Source organism: Habropoda laboriosa, unplaced genomic scaffold (genome assembly GCF_001263275.1).
Source record: "Habropoda laboriosa isolate 0110345459 unplaced genomic scaffold, ASM126327v1 scaffold210, whole genome shotgun sequence".
NCBI classification, from domain to species: Eukaryota; Metazoa; Arthropoda; class Insecta; order Hymenoptera; family Apidae; genus Habropoda; species Habropoda laboriosa.
In genome coordinates, this window is record NW_017100373.1 from 62,353 (window position 1) to 82,961 (window position 20,609).

At 34.0% G+C, this 20,609-nt stretch overlaps 7 protein-coding genes across 10 annotated transcripts in view; 2 read left to right on the forward strand and 5 right to left on the reverse strand.

Moving 5' to 3' along the window:
• Positions 1-1,486: 1,486 nt before the first annotated feature.
• Positions 1,487-4,670, reverse strand: LOC108574891 (glycine N-methyltransferase). 2 transcript variants are annotated; one of them, XM_017937547.1, is made up of 6 exons: positions 4,468-4,670; positions 4,146-4,151; positions 3,267-3,626; positions 2,442-2,577; positions 2,242-2,362; positions 1,487-2,133 (listed from the first exon to the last, which is right to left on the reverse strand). In XM_017937547.1, the coding sequence occupies exons 3-6, from the start codon at positions 3,598-3,600 to the stop codon at positions 1,819-1,821; spliced, it is 906 nt and encodes a 301-aa protein (XP_017793036.1). In that variant the 5' UTR covers positions 3,601-3,626; positions 4,146-4,151; positions 4,468-4,670; the 3' UTR covers positions 1,487-1,818. The 2 variants fall into 2 exon arrangements, with proteins under 2 accessions (XP_017793036.1, XP_017793035.1); XM_017937546.1 differs by lacking the exon at positions 4,146-4,151.
• A 1,382-nt stretch (positions 4,671-6,052) lies between these two features.
• On the reverse strand, positions 6,053-7,381 carry LOC108574933 (zinc finger protein 706-like). Of its 3 annotated transcripts, XM_017937601.1 has the most exons (4): positions 7,139-7,381; positions 6,812-7,029; positions 6,462-6,606; positions 6,053-6,372 (listed from the first exon to the last, which is right to left on the reverse strand). In XM_017937601.1, exons 2-4 carry the CDS (start codon positions 6,823-6,825, stop codon positions 6,283-6,285), a joined length of 249 nt encoding a protein of 82 aa, XP_017793090.1. In that variant the 5' UTR covers positions 6,826-7,029; positions 7,139-7,381; the 3' UTR covers positions 6,053-6,282. The 3 variants fall into 3 exon arrangements, with proteins under 3 accessions (XP_017793090.1, XP_017793092.1, XP_017793093.1); XM_017937603.1 differs by lacking the exon at positions 6,812-7,029; XM_017937604.1 differs by lacking the exons at positions 6,812-7,029; positions 7,139-7,381 and adding an exon at positions 6,674-6,738.
• A 3,480-nt stretch (positions 7,382-10,861) lies between these two features.
• On the reverse strand, positions 10,862-12,522 carry LOC108574934 (alpha-soluble NSF attachment protein). Its single transcript, XM_017937605.1, is given in 6 exon segments — positions 10,862-11,094; positions 11,213-11,386; positions 11,468-11,733; positions 11,811-11,900; positions 11,903-11,922; positions 12,343-12,522. Coding segments are annotated over 6 exon segments (792 nt in total). The 5' UTR covers positions 12,435-12,522; the 3' UTR covers positions 10,862-10,944.
• A 390-nt stretch (positions 12,523-12,912) lies between these two features.
• LOC108574955 (meiosis-specific with OB domain-containing protein) lies at positions 12,913-15,082 on the forward strand. Its single transcript, XM_017937630.1, has 8 exons — positions 12,913-13,033; positions 13,118-13,249; positions 13,392-13,660; positions 13,850-14,072; positions 14,144-14,257; positions 14,361-14,520; positions 14,593-14,800; positions 14,885-15,082. Exons 1-8 carry the CDS (start codon positions 12,913-12,915, stop codon positions 15,080-15,082), a joined length of 1,425 nt encoding a protein of 474 aa, XP_017793119.1.
• A 361-nt stretch (positions 15,083-15,443) lies between these two features.
• Positions 15,444-16,938, forward strand: LOC108574818. The gene is made up of 6 exons (XM_017937464.1): positions 15,444-15,686; positions 15,775-15,987; positions 16,054-16,235; positions 16,309-16,495; positions 16,553-16,724; positions 16,802-16,938. Exons 1-6 carry the CDS (start codon positions 15,444-15,446, stop codon positions 16,936-16,938), a joined length of 1,134 nt encoding a protein of 377 aa, XP_017792953.1.
• A 163-nt stretch (positions 16,939-17,101) lies between these two features.
• Positions 17,102-18,188, reverse strand: LOC108574819 (phospholipase A2-like). The gene is made up of 5 exons (XM_017937465.1): positions 17,962-18,188; positions 17,700-17,893; positions 17,550-17,622; positions 17,368-17,454; positions 17,102-17,288 (listed from the first exon to the last, which is right to left on the reverse strand). Exons 1-5 carry the CDS (start codon positions 18,186-18,188, stop codon positions 17,102-17,104), a joined length of 768 nt encoding a protein of 255 aa, XP_017792954.1.
• Positions 18,189-19,773: 1,585 nt separating this feature from the next.
• LOC108574820 overlaps positions 19,774-20,609 on the reverse strand; it is a 2,664-nt gene continuing 1,828 nt past the window's right edge. Inside the window, exons 5-6 of the mRNA XM_017937466.1 lie at positions 20,356-20,607; positions 19,774-19,934 (exon numbers count right to left, since the gene is read on the reverse strand). Of these exons, the coding sequence (XP_017792955.1) occupies positions 19,774-19,934; positions 20,356-20,607 (413 nt within the window). The remainder of the gene's footprint in view (positions 19,935-20,355; positions 20,608-20,609) is intronic.

Sequence of the window (20,609 nt, forward strand, 5' to 3'; positions counted from 1 at the left end):
ATATCAAAATTTTTACGAGTTTTCTTATATTGTGATCGAAAAATTCTCGTTCGATAATTCTTTATTTTAATCGTAATTTTATTAAACGATAAAAAAATTGGTAACTGTTAGAGATGAAATCCCTTGGTAACCTCAAAATAAAAATTCACACCTCTAACTTCTAAGTTTCTTTCATAATTTAAATAGATCTACTATTGTTTCATGAAAGCTCGTCAAAATTATAGTTTTGTAATGGACAACGTGAATCACGCGTCATCATAAATCGAAAGGGTATGCCAATTCCTCTGTATTGCATAAATAAAATGATGAAACTGGATATCTTATGGTACCTTTATAAAGTTGTAACTACATATTCATGTAATAGAAAAAAAAAGATCAAGGTTAGATCTATCGATGTATCTCTATCTTTATGACGCTGGATATTCGACGAGAGCAGAGTTCTCGCGAACTCTTGTAAAATCCGATCGTGCGATCTCGACGCGAGCCAGAGAAGAAAAAACGAAACGCGACGAAAGAATGGTTCTATGTGAACGCTCCTCGCCGCGTTCTTGTTCTTGTTGTTTTCAGTTCGAGCGATCGTCGACGGTCGATAATCGAAGTGTAAAACATGACAGATAACCTCAACAAACTTGAACAAAAATGATAGTTATGCTTATTATTCAGGTTCAATCGCCCCCATTCACTATAATGATCATGAAATCTATTTTTCGAGAGGTAGATTCACCGAAGAATTCTGTAAATATTGACTCTTTTCAGTCACTAATGAATAATTCTACTTAAAAGCGAATAAAAGGTGTATTCTTACGGTCCCTAGTAAAATGGTCAAGATTTCAAGATCATTGATAGTTTACCTTTGAATAAAAAAAATATAGACAATGTGAAATTAACGTAGACTATATAGTGTTGAAGAATTTTTAAAGGACTTCTCAAGAAGGAAAACTGTTTTGGGGAGAAAAAATGGTATAACGTTACCATTTATGGTTGAAGGATGTTCGAATGGCGACCCAGGGACGATTGAACCAAAAGTTGAGGTTAAGGTGTACAGGAGAAATATAAGAAACGAGATACACCGTAGAATTTAAGCGTTCACAGTGAAGACTAACCAAAACTTCGAATCTGCCATGGTCTTACATTCGCTGGTCTTCCGAATTTTGTTTCGCTAAGCGTCGAACGTATCGAAATTGATCGATATATGGAGGGAATCGATCGGTAAGGAATCGTCGTCAACGACCGCTCAATAAAACCACCGAGACGAAAATGCAAAAACAAAAAAGAAATGAAATAAGGTAACAAAGAAAAAAAATGATGAAAAATCGTATCGTCGAGAGATCAAATTGTAGCATCGAACGAAGCCTGGCTAGAATACTCAAAAGAAAGCTGCTTTCGAACTTATAATAAAAAAAGATTAAAACTTGATCGATCTACATTCTCTTCTATATACACATGTCTGAATGGATCCTTGAATTAATTACAATGTTTTCCTTCGTTCTTTCTTTTTATTGTCCTCTTTTTTTCAGTATCAACTTACAATCATTACTTCATAATATACTTACAAAAAAAAAAAAAAAAGAAAACGAACAAAAATAGCGAAGGTTTCTTGAAAAGTACAAAAATACATAGAATAAAAAGGTCATGACGCAAAGCGTGATCTCAAGAGGCTATAGACTACAGTTAAAGATCAGTCTGAACTTTGCCGAACATCGATGTGAGCAGCTTTTCTCGAAGAACTCTGCTTTACATTTGTACGAAATAAATTTAAAACATGAGTGAATATGCGACGAATATCATAAGGAGTTACATTCGCTCTTGGAACGATTACTATTCATGCTCATGCTTTTCCACTGGTTTCTCCATCACATGAATATAGAAGCCAGGGTGCTTCACTTTTTCCAGAGCCTTGAAGTCACCGTAAATCGTATGCTTGGCCCTATACTGGAACGCTTCGTCTAACATGCCTGTAAAAACGTTCAATCTGTGAGGATAGTATGATAGTCTGAATTCACTGACGTGGTGCTCTTCATGATCTTTTTCTACTTCCTCATCACCAAGCGTGATCATGTAGTCCAATGTAACAATTGCTGGTTTTCCAGAGACAAATAGGACCGAAGCTTTGATGTTTGTCATATGTTGGCTCTTAAACAATAATCTTACATTTAATATAATTTTTAAGAAACCAACAATTCGTCCTCATGTCTTCGAGTAATATTTGCACAAGTGTGTTCCTTTAAAGTAAATACTCACGTTATAATATATGCACTTTGGAGGAATATTACCGGTATCGATTATATAATCATAGTTCCTATGGTCAATCAGCAGCAAACCACCAGGTTTCACACAGCTTTCAAAGTTTAGTAAAGCTTGCCTAGATTGAGAAAGGAAATTGAAAGTACATTTTTGCAGAATTAACATCAAATATGACATACATGTACATTCTACTTTACCTCTGTTCTCTCTGGTCTCCAAATGTATCCGGCATATGAGCAAAGCTATTTCCCAAGCAAATCACAGCATCGAATCCACCTCCAATCAAATGACAAATATCTTTTGGTAAGGTCAGCCAATTAGCCTCTTCGATCACTGTAAAAAATAAAAATCAACATCTTCGTGCGAGGAAACATGACTTTGAACTCGAGAAGAATATTTGCAAAGTATCAAGTTGCACGTTCCAATAAAAAAAGGGAAAATTATTAGGCCAAAAGAAAAATATCTGAATAATCATCAGTGGGAAAATGAAGACGGAAAACAGCGGAGTGTGCAAAACGGTTGACCCTCGATAAAATAGCGATCCGTTTTACCATGCGTTTTCCCTCTATTGCGATAAGAGATAACTGTTTACAAAATGATTTATTAAGAAAAAAAAAATACAGCAAACACGAGCGTTTATCAGGTCAATGGTTTCACAATGATTTTACGACACCGTTGCATTTCTTTCGCTGTGAAAGACACTAAGATTGTTACGTTATACGAGAATTGTACCACCTCTTTGATCTACTCCGCTATTTCATAAAAACAATTGCGTCTCCGGTCAAAATCATAAACTTCACTGGTGGTATCACTTTATATTTGGCAAATGAATCTTTCACGACACTCACCACTGACGAAATTCACTACCCATAGAAAATAAAATTTGGTAATTTACCATTAATATACGCGATTATAAGTAAACTCGCGGATGCATGTATACAGATTTCAATTTCGAGCTGACCAGATAATTTCTTTCTTGAAAAACACAATACTGCGTAATTTTGCAATTAAACAATATGTACCCCAGTTATCGAAAATTTGTTCCTTCCGTCGCTCCCATCTGGTTTTCAGAGCGTACTTTAACATTTTATCAGACGCGTCCACGCTGACAACTTCAAAACCCTCTTCCAAAAGCATCACAGAATCCACTCCTGTTCCACATGCCACATCTAAAATTTTCTTACATCCTTTTTCTCTCAATAAACCGACTAAAAAGTCCCGGTAATTTTGTGTTCGTTGTTTCTTGTCGCCGATAAACACTTCCCATACTTTAGCGGCCCTTCCGTCGGCATACTGATCTCGAATACCTTCTGCAGCTGTACCGGGAGACCTCGTACGAAATACCGAATCCATCATGTCTCAATTTCTTTCATGAAACTAATCTGAAATTAAATTTTTCCACGAAATCAGTTGATTGTTTATTCATATCCGTTCTCATGTGTCAAAGAACACTGACGGATGCGCGGAGTTAATCGTTCTCGGGTACCGAAGATATAAGGCAGTTGTTTATTAATTCATGTTTGGTCCCTGAGGAAAAAAAGTATAATTAAGATAATCAAGATGGATTTATTTTCTGCATTATTATTTAAGAGGTATTTGGTTGTACAAAAATAATTAGAGGATACAAAGTATACAGATAATTGAATATTTTCTGAAATATAATTGATGTACATAGAAAAATGATATAGAAGATAGTTGAAATACTTGTCGGATTATAGATATTTTTTATTAGATCATTATTTAGTTATTTGAAACGAAAAAGATATTTACGTTGGTTATAATTTGAGCCGCTGCTTTATGATGAAAATCGATATAAGGTTTTGTTACACTACGATCGTTTGAATTCTTAGCTAGCTGATTTCATGAAGATTCAAGTTATTCGTTTAAAAAATTATACATACTTTCCTCTGTAATAATAAAATTGTGCCAATATCAACGTGTACAGAATTAATTAAACGAATGTTTGTCCTCTTATCTGGGATTTAAATGATCCGCCGGAATTTGTGATTAGATTGTAGTAGATCTATTACGAAATTCTGAGACATTATCAGAAAAAACTAATGGGTCACCGTAACATGACATATGATTCTGATTATCGTATAAATGTCTTGCAAAATTTTATACCAAGTAAAACATTTTTACAAGCTATTTCTTTTAAGATATAAATAATAATTAAAAGCATTGCAAATCACTGAACACTTTTTAAAATAAAATATATCCTACCTCTTTAGACAATAGGACTGTAACTTGTTGCTTGCTTCCCTGGTGTTGGACTCACAAGTAACAAAATTAACACCAAAAAATTGCAATCACCAAAAAGAATTCTCAAATATAAAAAAATATGATAATTTCTGTAAAAGTCACTATGCAATAATTCTAGTTGCAACTGCAAAATGATAAAGTAATAATAATGTAAGATAGAAGAGATGTTGTCATATGCTATGAGAAAATGACACTGAATGAGAGATCGCCAGGGACCTCCTTCATATAAGATATGGTGTTCGATTGATTGCATGATGTAATTTCCTTGCCGCTCGAAATCCTGCATGAAATCGCTGATAAACAATCGTGACACAGCATAAGTCTACCAAAGTTTTATAGAAAAAAAAAAAAAATCGTAGAATTTTATACAATACATTGCCACTTTTCCCCCTGCTGATCGCGTGACGTCATTACCGCTTCATCAAAATTTCTTCATATACTTTTAATGAAAACCAAATTATGTTCCCAGAGAAAATACGACGTTGCTTCATAACGATGTTTCCATATATTTTCTGAGTAATATTTAGCATCACACTTTCTGGTAGAAAAAATAAATTTTTTTTTCACAGATTAGGATAATCGTTTGAACAAAATATAACAGACTTGTGGTGTAAAATTCTATAATTATTTTGGTCAGAAAAAATTACACAATTCGCATACTTATTTCTATGTTAAACATAGCATGCTAAACGTTTCCCATAAATCTCGTCACTACTGAATATTGATAATGTCATTTTTCAATAGGAGTATTTTGGAGATTTTTTTAAAACATACTTTAAAATGTAATATATTATATCCACGAGTTCCCGAGAATAACAGATTCTTTCGCTAAATGCTAATTGATTGTGCAGTGCTTTGCCATAAATTTTTTTCGGTGCATGATAGCAAATGTACAGTGAAATTCAGCATGTAAAGCAAATCTATACAAATAAAAGGATTCATTGAATCAATTATTCTCAGTGAAGAGTAAAGGATTTAAGTACTACATACTAAAATTTGACTGTGTAAAAAAAAAATCACTATCTATTCAATTTCATTGGTACTGTTACTCATTCTGAAAACAGTGAATAATTTAATTTCAATAAAAAATTAGGCTCAAATACAAGAAAAAACCTAATGACCAAACACTCGTAGACAGAGCTGTGTGATACAACATTCTAGACATATAATATATACTTATCAATAGACTAATTGGCAGAAACACTGTAAAATGGCAGTTTCATGTTTCTCACAGGTTATCTTCCCTATCATTACTTTTTAAAATTGTGTAATCGAACGTGTTACATTCTATCTAAATTTGAATACAAGATATTGCATTAGCATATTTTTTTCTAGTTATAGAAAATGTGATGTAACGAATATTGCTTTACTGCCTGCAACATTGAAGTATACATGAATATTTTGAAACATTCTGCTAAATTGATTAACTTTATTTCGTAGCAATGTACATGTTCAATTGATTAAGTGGAAACTCATTGATCATGTATTAAATATAAAGAATGCAGAATAATCTTTGGAAGTAAAATGAAAATTCTTTTGTCCTGCAAGCAATTTGTCAATAATGTTAGAATAATTTGGGGCTGTGCACAAAAATTCATTTGTTAACTATGCAATAGTTCATTTTAAACACTAACAAGGTTTAATTTATTTTTCTTATTTGAGACTATTTAAAAATTAGTTGAACGTTGAACTATATCACTTTGTCATTTGCAGTAATTCTTTTTTCTTTTGCTCTTGCTCCATCTCAACCCTGTATCCTTACACAACATCACACTCTCATATATTCTTTAAGTCCTCTGGCAAGTCATTTTTAGGATGTTTGTTTTCAAAGTGTTGCTTGTACGTCTTTGGATCTGGCATTTGTGCCTATAAGCAAATGAAATTTTTTAATTATAAAAACTTTAATTATAAAAATATTATGACACTGACTATAATGATAGAAATAACACACCAACCTTACAAACTACGCACACATGTACTAAAGCTTTCTGTGCTGCTTTTTTCTGTTCATTGGCACTGTGTCCCTGTTGCTTTTTCACTTTTGCAGCTTTCTCAGCTGCTTTAGCTTGTGACTGAATTTTCTGTTGACCACGAGCCATTCTGAAATAATATTCTCATTTGTACCTATTCTAAAAAATTATGTAAAAATTTACATTAAAGTAATTACTCTCTGAAACATTTAATAAGTCCTGGAAAGCATTCAATTTCATAAAATTAATGAGTTTCCTCCGTGAATAAATTTTTAAAGTATCTTTTATTTAAATCAACGCACAAACTACTGATGTAACACAAATAAAGTTCGTACAAATTTTTGGCCATAATGTTGCTCTCAGAAAAACGTTGACACTGTGCATCTTCACTCGATTGTACAATTCTCGATCCTTTCTCTTTAATAGACTATTATTACGTACTTTCTCTTCTCCCCGAGATTACTGCGACATATACCCAACCTCTAAAATAGGTGATCGAGGTGGCAAAGATTGCCCGATATTATCCCTCTATTTCATATTATAAAATGCATTTCTGTCAAAAAATTGACGGTAATGAATGAAACGGAATTATGCTCATGATGCTCGAATTCGAGGAAAACGAACTTCTAGAAGAAACAATTTGCGAAAAATGGATCGCTCACCTGTCCGAAGATGAATGTATTTAAAAGCAAGATTTCCTTGCCAACTCGATGATCCGGGGCACGATTTTCCGTCGCAAAAATGGAACAATTGTGTTTCCGTAGTTTGTTGTACGATCGGGAACGATCAGAGAAAAAATACGCGTCGAAAACGGAACGATTAAAACCAGTGCTTGCAGCACATCTGTTGAGACGAGCGATCTTTGAGCATCCGCACGTGAAGTACTGCCTTTCAAACGAGAATCGCGTATAAATGAAAAAAGAAAAAGTATTCGAATGAATATTTAAAAAGCTCGTACGGTCACAACCAATTAATCGTACAATTTTCTTTGTTTAGTTTCCCTCTTTACGTTCGCTTTGGGAACACCTTGACGTTAAAATTATTTTTAATCGATATTTAAATATTAAGGCTCGTAAGTTCAGTGACCGCATTCTTGATATATGAAGAACATGTGTGCGCATATCGCAATACTTTCTTCCAATGAGGATACTTACTTTCTTATGGATCCTACATTCTATTGGTTTGAATTTTCGACACCTTTTCTGAGAAACATTAAGATCTTCGAACTGTTGTTCAACTACAGTGTTGTATTCCTTTGATTTTAAAGTTAATTTCTTAGGTATTTTTAGTAATAATGATTAACGTTTTGAATATTGAAATATCTTAAACATCGATTAGCGCGAGCCGATCGTACCACCCGTTAAGCGTTTCAGCGGTCTTTCTTTTTGGTTTGAAATTCTAACATCGATTTTATTGTTATTATTGTAAGAAACATTAAGTATTTTTAATGTTTTATTTTCACTTATAAACTAGAGATACAACGATTCACGATACAGAGACACCACGTGTGAATTTGTATCCAATTATTTTTATCTACAAAGTAAACCTAATATGTGATCAATTTGCGCAATAGATTATGAAGAAAACTACATCTTGGTTTACCTACTCTGATGCATACTGCGTATTTGTTTTAAGTTTTGTATCAAAAGAAAGCTACACATGCTTCGAATGATTAATTTTTGTGAAACTTGTTCGAGTGACGTATAGAACGCTATTATATTGTCTATTTCACTATATGTATACTAAAATTCGGAGAATACGTATAACGGTAAGTTAGTTTGTATTCGAGTGTGTCGCGTAGGACACTTTATAAAATGGTTTTCATTTCTAAATACTCTTTGCAGCATACCATATTACCCATATTATTCGTTACGGGGTTATAACTGTTTTTTTAAGCATGTTAATGTTGCTATTGTAGAATCTATCGTGTGATGCTATTAATTCTGGTTAGATCTTATAGTCATCGTGTTACATCAGCAACGATGTTAAGTAAAATTACAAAAAATGTCTGGATTATCATAGTATAGTTCTATTTTAATCGCCTTGTACAGAAACTAAATATACAATATGAATGTACTTATGTACAAGATAGATAAATGAATCTTTTAATGTGTATAACGAAAAAACGAATTCCTGCGTTTTCCAGTGGAGGCGTACGTATCCAGAGTATCCGTGTATAGTGCGTACATGCTAACGTTTCTCTGTGCAAATAAATAAATTAAAGTAAGGATATACATCTTTAGTGACAATAATTCGAAGAAAACAATGAGAACGCTTAAACATACTTTTTCACATCGCCACTGCTTAGATGTTACAGCCAGTTTCTTTCGAACACGTTCGATGATAATGTTTCATTTGTTAATTTAGGCATATTTATTATCGGAGTTTCAAAAGAATGCAGCCGATATACATACATGAACTAATAATACAATTAAGTAGAATATAATTTAGAATCTGAGTGTCGTTAAATTAGCTCCTAAATTCTGTCGAGAATAATTTCCTTGTAATTATAAAATTACCAACTATGTGAAGTAGTAGGAAAAATAAGTACTGATAATATACAGGGTGTCCCATTTTAAACTCCCCAAATGTTTGAAACATTTTTTCATATATTTCATCTTTCCAGATATTTGCCTGGGAGATTAAAATGGGATACCCTGTATATTGTCAAAATAAATTATCGATTAACCATCGATTAAATAATTACAATTCCTAAACTAACATACATATATACATACGCTCGCATGTGTGTAAATGTATACAAAGAAGAAATGGAAGAGTACATTGCTCGAACGCTACTTATTAATACTTATATACGTTCCTTCAACGTCGTCCTTTTTATTGGACGAGCTTTTTTTACAATCCAGAATTTTTCATCAGGAAAAAATAATATAGCCTTAAATTATGTGTATCGAAAGTGATGTTTCATTTCATAATGCTTTACGCAGTGCACGCCTCATTACATTCTGTGCATGCAAAACTTATTACCTATCTTTACTTAACAACTGAATATTCGCGCGCGCGCGCGCGCGCGTGCGTGTGTGTATGTGTACAGGGTGTTTCCTTTACTCGCAAAATTGACTTCAGAAACATTAGGTGACATAAAAGGTTCGATTTTTGTTTACAGTGTGCAACCTAATATTGTCAACCAGCGATTCAGGCTTGCTTAATTTCTTAGGAACTCATAAATTTATAACATTTTATAACAATAAATTACCTTTATATTGCAGGTCGTTGAATTCGTCTCAACAAATACCATTCTACTATGAAAAAAAATATATGGTTCCATTTAAAAAAATGAATTCGACTTTGAAATTTCCACCCACCACTTGACCTGCAAAAAAATAATTTGCACCATATGTTGTTCCCCTTCGTACCAAACAATTTTTGTTTAAACATTTTTTTGATAGGATTAATCCCTTACGAGATATTTCAATTTAACAAGATAAAGGAAACACCTTATATATACATATATATAGTAAGTGTATTCAAACAATGTAACTTGTCTTAAATACAAAATGCTGCGGTAAAGTTCACGACATTATATTTTCCATCCTTTTTATAAAATAACAATAAAAAACAACAGCAATAATAATGTACGTAAGATTTGAAGTTAATTAAGAAAAAGGAAAAGAAAATTAATTTTAATTAAATTTTAAGAAAAAGAAGAAATTTCGATATTAACCCAGGGTACATTAGTTCCAGAAGAAGATAATATGTATACCACATTCATTATTTTGATACTCTGGCAGTGAGAAGATAACTGTCAATCTATCTTTTATTTTGTTATAACAATTTCAGATGAAATATACTTATTAAATAAGTCTGAATGATATTGTACTTGAAAAAAAATGTACCAGCTAATAACTCTTTCCTCTATAACCACATAGTCTTGTTAATGATTGCTTCAAATGTAATTCATTATGAACGAATATTAACAAACTTTCTAAAAATATTATACACGTTAGAACTGCACCACATCTACCAAAACGACTAAACTCAAGAAAATCAATGATTTCATCAATATATCGCAATTGCATGCGGTAAAAATTAAACTGCATAAATTGCCTTTTTGGCAAGCTATTTATGTACTTATAAGTATGAATACAAACAAACTTTTAATATTATTAATTTACTTCTATATTTATTTCGATGCCCTGTATATCGGCATTTTTTAAAATGAACTAGCAATATTCGTGAAATATTTGAAGTACAATCTTTTCTTTCTTTATTCTCTTTGATGACTTGTATTCTACGAGTACATGATAACTCAAGTGTAATGAACATGTAATAACTGCCAAGAGAGCAAGAGGAGATGTTATGAAAAATATATTTGGATATAAAGACGAAACTACTTTACAAGTTCCACTGAAAGCAGGGTATGACTTAAAAACGGAATACATGTAGAGTTGGATTAATAATATCACTGACAGGAAATAGCGCAAAAAATAAATGAAGGTACAACCGATTAGCGTAGATCTGGATTATCATTAACTTGCTTTTTAATACGCAATAATATTGTTGTGTACCACTGATCCAATCGTGAAATTGAATCATATTCCTTTACTGCTTCTGTAAAACCTTCGAGATTTTGCTCCTCGAGGTGTTCTATTAATGTCTGAAATAAACATTAAAACATATCTACTATATCAAAGTATAACACTGAATCTTTCTTAAATACGTTAAACATTTTTTTTTTAATTTAAAAGGACGTTGCTAAATTGTATGTTTCATACCTTTATCAGTTTGTACTCTCTAGAATCTTGGAATGCAGGATACTGCTCGTTGTAACGCTCGATCGCGTGTTGTGCATTTAATACATCGACGCATAAATGACATAATGCTGCTCGGAAAAAGTATTCCTTTGCACTGTATTTCAACAGAGGGCTTTCTAAAGATGCAGAAGCAACCTATGGAATAAAAAAGCAAATCTTTGCAATCCCTTATTCTCCAACACTAAATGAGAACACTATTGTTTCAATATACTCTACCTGTTCATATATTTGAATAGCCTTGTCATAGTTTTCAAGTTGTGCAGCATATTGAGATACTTTTAGGAGACATTTGTTAGCAGAGGAATTGCTTTCCTCTCCACGAAAATAATCAGCAGCTTGCTCATAATGAAGAACTGCTCTCTCAAGATCTATAGCTTCACTTTCATACATCTCAGCTATATTCTGGTGATATTTAGCTGCCATTGTGAACCGACCCATATCAGTGTAGATTTCAATTGCCTTTAACAAGCAACTAATAGCCTCTATGGATAGATCAATATGATTAATTTCTTCTTGACAATTGTTGCATAATAAACATTGAAAATTACTATCATTATACCATTTATATCATATTTCTTGTAACAATTAGAAGCATCTACATAACTACTAGCTGCATCATGGCGGCTACCAGCTTTGGCATGTAACTCTGCTGTTTTAATTTCGATGGACCTCTGTTAGTACACAAAAAGATGAGAAAAAAAATTTATTGAAAAAATGACGAATATTAATATCCATCAAAAGTATAAAAATAATAAAAAAATAAGAAGTAAAGAAGAGAATATGGTGAAATAACCGGTTAGAAACGTACGCTTCACACCTTCCTTATGTTGCACCTTAATTTAGTTTTGACACGCTATATCGCGAGTGGACGGTAACTGCTACATATACAGATATAGGCACACAAATTCATAGAAATGAATAATCCATCGAATGATAAAGAAAAAAGTACCACGAAAGAACAGATTGTGTTTAGGTATAAGAGAAAGCATCATTGTTCATCTGGCTGTTGAATCATGGTAAATAAATAATGTCAGCCGAGATTGGAGATTTAGTGACGGACGAGTTCAAGTAAATCGATGTGGTAAACGTACCCAAATAGCGAGCCAAAGAAGCCCTTTGACGCCGTTCGCTTCTTCTCAGCCTCCGCTAGCAATTGCGACGCTTTCGCCTCGTTGTCAGCCATGGTTTCCTTCAGTTTTGACACGTAACAATTTTAAAAACGTCTCAAAATTATGAACTTTAACAACTCACCACCCAGAAACCAACGTCACTAAAGTCTATGAAAGTGAATCAATTGTTATCGACAACAGTATTGCCAACCTTTGAATATGCGCGATTTAAGCTCCGTTCATAACGGCGTTTGAATATCTGTCGCTACTATTGGTTGCTTCTTTACATTATAAAGTGTTTTCAAAGAAATACTAATGAAGCGTTTTATCAGAGTTGATAGTTTTGATAAAAATGATTTAAAATAGGTAATTATTTAAGGAGGAAATAATTACGGTGACACAATGTTCGAATTGTCATTCCGGATTTTAAATATAGTTGGTAATAATGACGCCAAAGTTATCTTTATTCGAGGAACAAAGTGTTACAAAAGCAAACAAAAATTTGAATTCTTAAAAAAATAGATACAGTTTTAAATTAGAAACTAATTAGCGATGTCGGGTATACACAGACAAGCATTGAAATCATTACAACCCGATATGCAAAATGCACTAGTGATCGGCATAATTGTGCACAGCTTTAATATGAAAACGATTGATGCTACGCGAACGAGATGTATGAATTTTCCTTTTCGTTTAAGTTCAGTTAAAACTTTGTTAAAACTACATTGTCATGGAGAATATTCATAATTAATTTCAGTTAATAACGGTGAGCGCGCCGTATGGACGTTTACTTTACGCGATTCAGAAAAAGATTCCATAAATGTAACCGCATGGGGTAGCGCGCAATTTGTTAGAAAATTATCTTCCGATTTTCATATTGGGAGCGTAGGTTTGTGACATATGAAAGAATTTAAATATGAATTTGAATATTTAAATATTAGCATTATATTTGAATTTTTGAATTTGAATTTAAATTTGAATACAAATATTTTAAGTTTAAACTTAAATTTTGTAATGAAATCGACTTACAGTGGAGGTGATCAATCCAAAAGTGACGGAGCGTCGTCCGGAGGACAGAAATGAACTTTTTGTGCCTACGGTGTCCAGTCCGTGTAGGCTAACAGTGAATGAGGGCAACGCGCTGGTGCAAATTCATGATGCACCAACACGTGCAGCATATGAACTTTTGCTGATGCTCCCGATTAAGAACCTAACCGGGCTGCGAACCCTGAAAAGCATTTTTGAGAACCTGGAAGCGCTACGCGATCAATATCTTGACGTCTTGATCGTCGTTACCTTTGTACGTCTTAAGTCTAACAAACGCCGAAGGATGTTGATTTTTTGTACCATTAGTATTATCTATAAAATCAAAGAAGGAACTTTTCTTAAGTACCAAAACTATTTTAAACCAAAATAATTGAAACGGAATATATGGCAAAAAATTTGTATTGAAAAAAATCTTTTTAACACAATAATTTATGTTTATTAGATTAGTGATGTTCGTAACGTCATAACGCGTGACGGGAGAAGCATAAAGTTCCGTAGCTTTGAAGCATCAGATGGAACAACAGGCGAAGTGGTGTCCTTAGTACTCTGGGAAAACGAATGGATCGAAAGAGCAGCGCTCTGGGTGCCCAAAAGCACCGTAATTCTCCTCATAGATGCTCATATCGCTTACGATAATTTTAAAAAGAAAATTGCCTTATGTACAGGTTGTAATTTTATTAAATATTGGTGTGATAGAAAAAATCTCGACAAGATTTCAAATTCTATGCATTTGCAGGTAGAAAAACAATCATCACTGAGAATCCTAGCATACCACAAACTGCGACTGTAAGAAACGCGGTACAATATTACGAGAACGACATTATGTCCGGAAATTTCGTGACACCAAATCGTAAGGGCACTTGTTCACACCTCGTAAAGACAGTTTTTGGCACTTGCTATGTGACTAGAGCTATTTTAAGTTTTGTTAATTTCTTTCCACTCTACTTTAACAGCTAGTACGATTACAAGCGTGATGACCATACAAGACATATCGAACAAGCTGAACAAAAAACCGACACAGGGAGAAAGAATTCAATTTGCAATAATTTTAAAGGCATACGTGATGGATATAAATGTGGAAAGCACAAACCCTGGCGTACTATCCACTAGATGGTTGATTTATTTCCTTTTTTTTTTATAATAAATATCTACGATTAGTTTGCTACAATACGTTGTTTTTCCCAGTGCGTTATGTAAGAAAATCATTCTCAACGATCGAGATTCGTGCATGAACCTCGAATGTCCTTCAGGTAATGGCACTCGCGTGCCTATGAACGTAATGAGCCTTAATCTAAAAGTCAATCTGAAAGATAACACGGGATATCTTATTGGCTGTCGATTATTTGGAAAAACAGCTGAGTGCGTTCTTGGTTGTGCGGCTAATGAATTTCAGGTTATTAAAAACCATTTTAGAGCTTTAGATCAGTCTATAGTAACCAGATTTCAATACGAATATTTCTTAAATGAATTCCTTTAGGCTATGATACCTTCTCAACGCGCTGAATTAAAATGGAAATATGTGACGAAAAGGTGCAACATCCGGTTGCACGTACTTGGTCCAACATCGACTTTTTCAAACGCTATATACAATATTTTATCGATTTGTGAAATCGAAGAGGATGACGACGAGCATACTCAACCGATTGATGAACACTTTGAATCGAATGACTATTAAACACTTTATTCGTCAATAGATTACTGCCGCTAAATTAGATACAATATTTTGGAATAATTGATACAATGTTTATTTATAATTTTATTGTTACGAAAACATTACATAATTTTAAAGATTATACGATTAAAGAATTTCCAGGAAGAATACATATATTTAATCCATCATCCGTTTAGATTTAAATCAGCTGATTGTTACCTTCTCATTGGCCGCATTTAAACGGCAACGAATCGTAAAGCAAGTGTTCGATGAACACAGTAAAATATCACCGTTAATATTTGTTTTGTATAGATCCATTAAATATATTTTTATAATTGACATTTATATAATTGTTTATAATTGTAGTAACGTGATAAATAACAAAATGGAAATAGAAAAATCAACGAAGGAATGTATCGAGGTTATAAGGGAAAGATTGAGGAAACTTGTTCACACGGTAAGAAAGGAGAATCGTGTGAAAACGTTAAACAAAAATCGCATTGGACTTGAAAGTATCGTAACAAATTCGTCTTCTATGACAGAATTTATCGTTGAAAAGGCAAAAGCACTTAAAAAGAAGGCATTATCAATCGAAGTGTACAGACAACTTCAAAATGCTCTCATTCAGGTTATCATTTTAATATAAGTTTCATATATTATATTATGATCATTAAATAAATTAAACTTGTAATGTTTTTTTTTTAATATTTTTATAGAGTGAGGAAAATGTCACTTATTTCTTAAAAGTAGACAGTATATTATTTGCACTAGTACGTGACTTTTCTGGTAATGATCAAGCTTTACAGTTGTGTGCTATCAGTTGTGCTTGTAATATAGCACTTGGAAATACTAAAGCATGTACTTCATTAGCCAAAAGTATTGGCCCATATCTTGTCACAGAATTAAATACTCTAAATTATCCTTTATTGGTAAGTCATTAAAAAGATATAATATAATTATTTATAACAGTGAAGAAAACACTCCTTCTTCATTAGGAAGTTTGTATATGGACAATGGGAAATTTAGTTGCTGGCAGCAATAAAGCTTTTGAAATTCTTCATGCTCAAGACTGTCTGAAATATATCATATCACTAATGCACAACTGTGATAATGTAATAATGCCTTCAGTGACTTACACAGCTGTACAGTATGTGCATGTTGGTTTCAAGCACATTCTGTAACTATTCTTCTATATTATTATTCCTGAAGTATATTTCAAGATATATCATTGATTGCAAAAATGTTTTTAGGGAGGATGAAATGGTTGAACTTGCTAAAGCTACTGCAAAGAGAAACCTTTCATTTGAAAATCCATATTTTATTTGGTTGCTAGCTTTATTATCTTCCCAAATATCTTGCAACACATACTTTTATAATTTAGTTCCTTTTATAGTAGATTATTTATACCAAAATACTGCAAACACAGCTGTAATAGAGGCAAGTAACACAATCAATGCTAATTTATGTTTTCTTTAAAACTTTCTTTTATTCCAGATCACAGCATGTATAAGAGTATTGGCTAATACCATGCAGGAAATGTCTGGTCAGTTGGCAAAGTTTCTACTGGAAAACCCAAAATATACACAATCAGATTTAGAGATGCTATTAAACAGACTATTATCATGTCAATATTTACATGTTAGAAAAGAAACATTGTGGTTAATAGGTAATAGCAAACACTTTATTTTTAAAACTCAAAGTTAACGTTATTATAAATATAAAAGAAATAAATACTCTTTACAGGTAATCTATATAATCACAATTCTGCCGACGTTAAAAGTATTATACAGCACAGTATACCTCGGCTATCATTCTTGAAACAAGCAATTTTGTCCACAACTCAGCAGAGTATATCGGCAAATACACATCTAATCAGTTGAACAGGATTATTCCATTAGCTTTATAACATGGTATATACATATGAATAAAATTGATAACAATTATAAATAATAAATTCTCCATCCCAGTTTCATATTCTACAATATTGGCAGTATAAAAAGTATTAAAATTACGAGGATATTTTACAATCGATGAATTGATTCCTTAATAATAAATTTTGACAGGAATAAACTGCCGTTCTAATCCTATGGAAGTATGTCCATCCTGTGGTACATCCTCTATACAAGGTACTTTCATCACATTGAAGTACACCTGACCCATGATCTTCGCTGTGGAATGCATTGTGGATTTCAGACAATTATACAGTGCCTCGTCACACACGCAGTGTGATCTACAAAGGTAAGAAAAATATTGTAACTGCTCACAAATGACGTTTCCGATATGAATACACTGTTGTGATATTTTCATACTTAGTGTATATAGAATAGTTGGTGAGATTGTATCGCGTTTGTCGTGCTCGAACTTTAACGGGACAAAGATCATGGCTACGACAACATCTGAAACAAATAAAAGATATTAGTAGTATCACTATTTCATTAAACAAATAAATTAAATATTCCAGTGATTACAGCAGTCACGATATGCGTACTACCTATCGATTTCAGCTTCCTGGCCCAAATCATGATAGTTTTCTGCAATGTCTCCTGTGCCACACCATTTTGTACCTGCAACAATATTTTATATCACAGTTGATGTAAGTTACAATGCACAAAAGGAATAAGTAATAGCCATAGAAAATCACCTGGCAAGATTCCATTAAAAAGAGACAGCACATTTTTGCTAGCGCTTGACTTTGAGGTAGATGTTGAATCCTGCTGTATCAAGTCCAATAATTCACACTTTTCCATGAGCTTAATCATCTCTTCGAAGGATACTAGCTGAGGCATCGTGGTCGACGAAAGATTTCTCAAGACTTCCTTCGCCTCTGCTTCCTCGCTGAAATTTCACTAATACAATATTTTATTCAATTTCACACTCAACATCAATCTAAAACTAACACTCACTATACTTCTATCAGGTTGCAATTGTGCAGTTCATTGTTGTTCCCAAGATCAACCACTGCCACGGTCTGATCGTAGTAGTAAACCGCTCTGATCTCGTCCGTGTCGAACGGATTTGTCTTGAGAGCGACACCATTCAATCCTTTGAAGGTATTTTTAAAGAAGGTTGGCTGTTGATGACTGCTGGAGCTGATCGCCACAATCAAGATTATCCAACCGATGAAGCTCATGTCTGTCCTTCAAGTCGTGCTACACTAAGAACACCGTGCTGTTCGCATGATCGTTTTAATACCACATTCTCGTGGCGGAAATCATTAGATCATCGATACGACGAGTAGAGGAAACAGAAATTGAACCACCATGGGGAAAACACGCGTTGCATCGTCGCTTATGAATAGGAATAATCCCCGTGGCCTTGAATAGATGCTCAAATCGTAAAGCGTTTTCACTGTTCTAACTTATTCAACTAATGCAAAAAACTCAATTCTCTAAGGATTTTCCCCTCTTTAATCTCAGCTACTAGGAAACTCTCGATTATTATGGCTAAAACGAAAGTCCCAACAACAAGGAAATACTGTTAACAACTTCCGCGAAATACATTGTGTCATTTGAAATTTTGGATGAAAAGGAAAATAAGGAAAATCGTCTAAAGCCACAAAAGTCTTGTCAAGAGGAACTGTACAATGAAACATGACTACTACAATCGTCAATTACATAACTTCCATATGAACTTGTGCTCATAACGAGATCCTTATACATTTATATACAAAGGACCTATTTTATATTACAACAATATATTGCGTATCTAGCTCACTTTACAGGATTCATTTTGTATCTGAATTTAGTGTTTAAAATCGAAAGGTGATCGTACCTGACCGGTCTTTTCCATCCTCGTCATTCTTCTACACGCATGATCGCCATGCTCTTGTGAAAACCGACTGAACGTACCGAATAATGTAATTGTTTCGAACGTACCGAATTGTTCAAGCGTAAAGGCTTCTAATGTTTCTGTGAAAGATATGGCTTGCACATGTATAATGTAGGCGATGCCGCCAAGAAGTTGAATGTGATCGCCGGTAACGCCGATCGAATCAGCATGTGTGTATAAATGACGAGAAGATCCCCGTAAGGAGTGGCCCTGAACGATGGTGGTGGGACGAGCGTGTAATACCCGAGGCGAACACCATACTCTCCCCACTGCGACATATCGATCTATCACATGTATACACCTGCTACTTGATCCCCTCCATTGTCGTTCCTTTATCAACACTGGTCGTCACAGAGGAATTGGCGACAAGCTACTGGGGGGGACCCAGATTCGGGAAGACTAGGACGAAGAAAGTGGGACAAAGAATAGAGGATCACATGGCTAGTACACCTGCCTAATTCACGCGGGAAATATTTTTTGTTGTAAGAATTTTCAAAAACACCGCCGTTAGAAAGCCATTTGTGTAATGGATTTATTATCTGGAATTTGAACTAGTTCATAAGTAGTTATATGCACTGGTGATTATGAAAGTGGTCTGAATCGTATGTTTTGCACTTCGACGCTTGTTACAGTGTCGAAAGAATTTCTTAGCTAGGCTCCTGACTTAGACCATTTTCATAATTACCCTGATCACAGAGAAATTAGAAACTCGTTAAAAAAATATAGAAAAGTAATTTGTACGTTCATTACAAGAATTTAACGCGACGTGGAAACTATAAGTGAATGGTACGTAGCATATACGTGTAATAAGTATCGATAAACGCTGGCAATTTGTAAGAGTGTAAGGTCACATTATCGATGCACGTGTATATCGTATTTTTTGTGCGTTAAGACTGGCCCGACTTCAAGGGTTGTTGTTCATGAGAGGACGCGTTCGTCTTAGAGGCTGCGTTCACCGGGTACTGGTTTCCAATCCGGGTTGTACTCAGCGTGATGCTAATAGGCGTAGCATTCGAAAGTTGCTGTCGAACCGGACATTGCCGGTAGCCTGGAATTAGGAATACGTTAAATAAAATACATTAAATAGAATTATGATTGGCAGTTATGCAAATGAACTTTTTAACCCCATGATGATCTGCCTATCTTGTATAGATGTTTTTCATGTATTAATGATTTTGAATGCGTCCAATACAGAGTCGACCGTTTGAGAAGGAATTTACAGACTTTCTCACTTGAATGAGCTTCGAAAATTTTATTACACTCAAAAAAACAATAGACTTATGTTGTGTTAAGTATAATGCAATCTTTGTCTAGAACAATTTTTCTAAGTTCAGTGGGATACCCTGTATAATTCAAATTAATAAACAACCATATACATGTCCCTGTATTGCCTTGTTACTGCGCAGTACTTAACGAAATACGATAATCCTCAATATTTACTGAGTGAGCCAACAAGAGAGTACATGTACCAGCGTGATGGGGCCCCGAACAATGACAGCAGATGGGATTGTTCCGGGGCCTGGGGCAGAACTCGACGCTATGTGGCTCTCCACAACGAACGCAGCGCGGCAGGTGTCTGCAATTGGCGGCCATGTGCCAGAAACCCTGGCATCGATAACACTGTAACACTCCATCGCTCGTTTGAAAGTTGGACATCTCGAGGAAGTTGTTCACCATTACTGGCCCCGGCTGCGGCGGCCCACCGGTGGTACTTCCGGTTCCT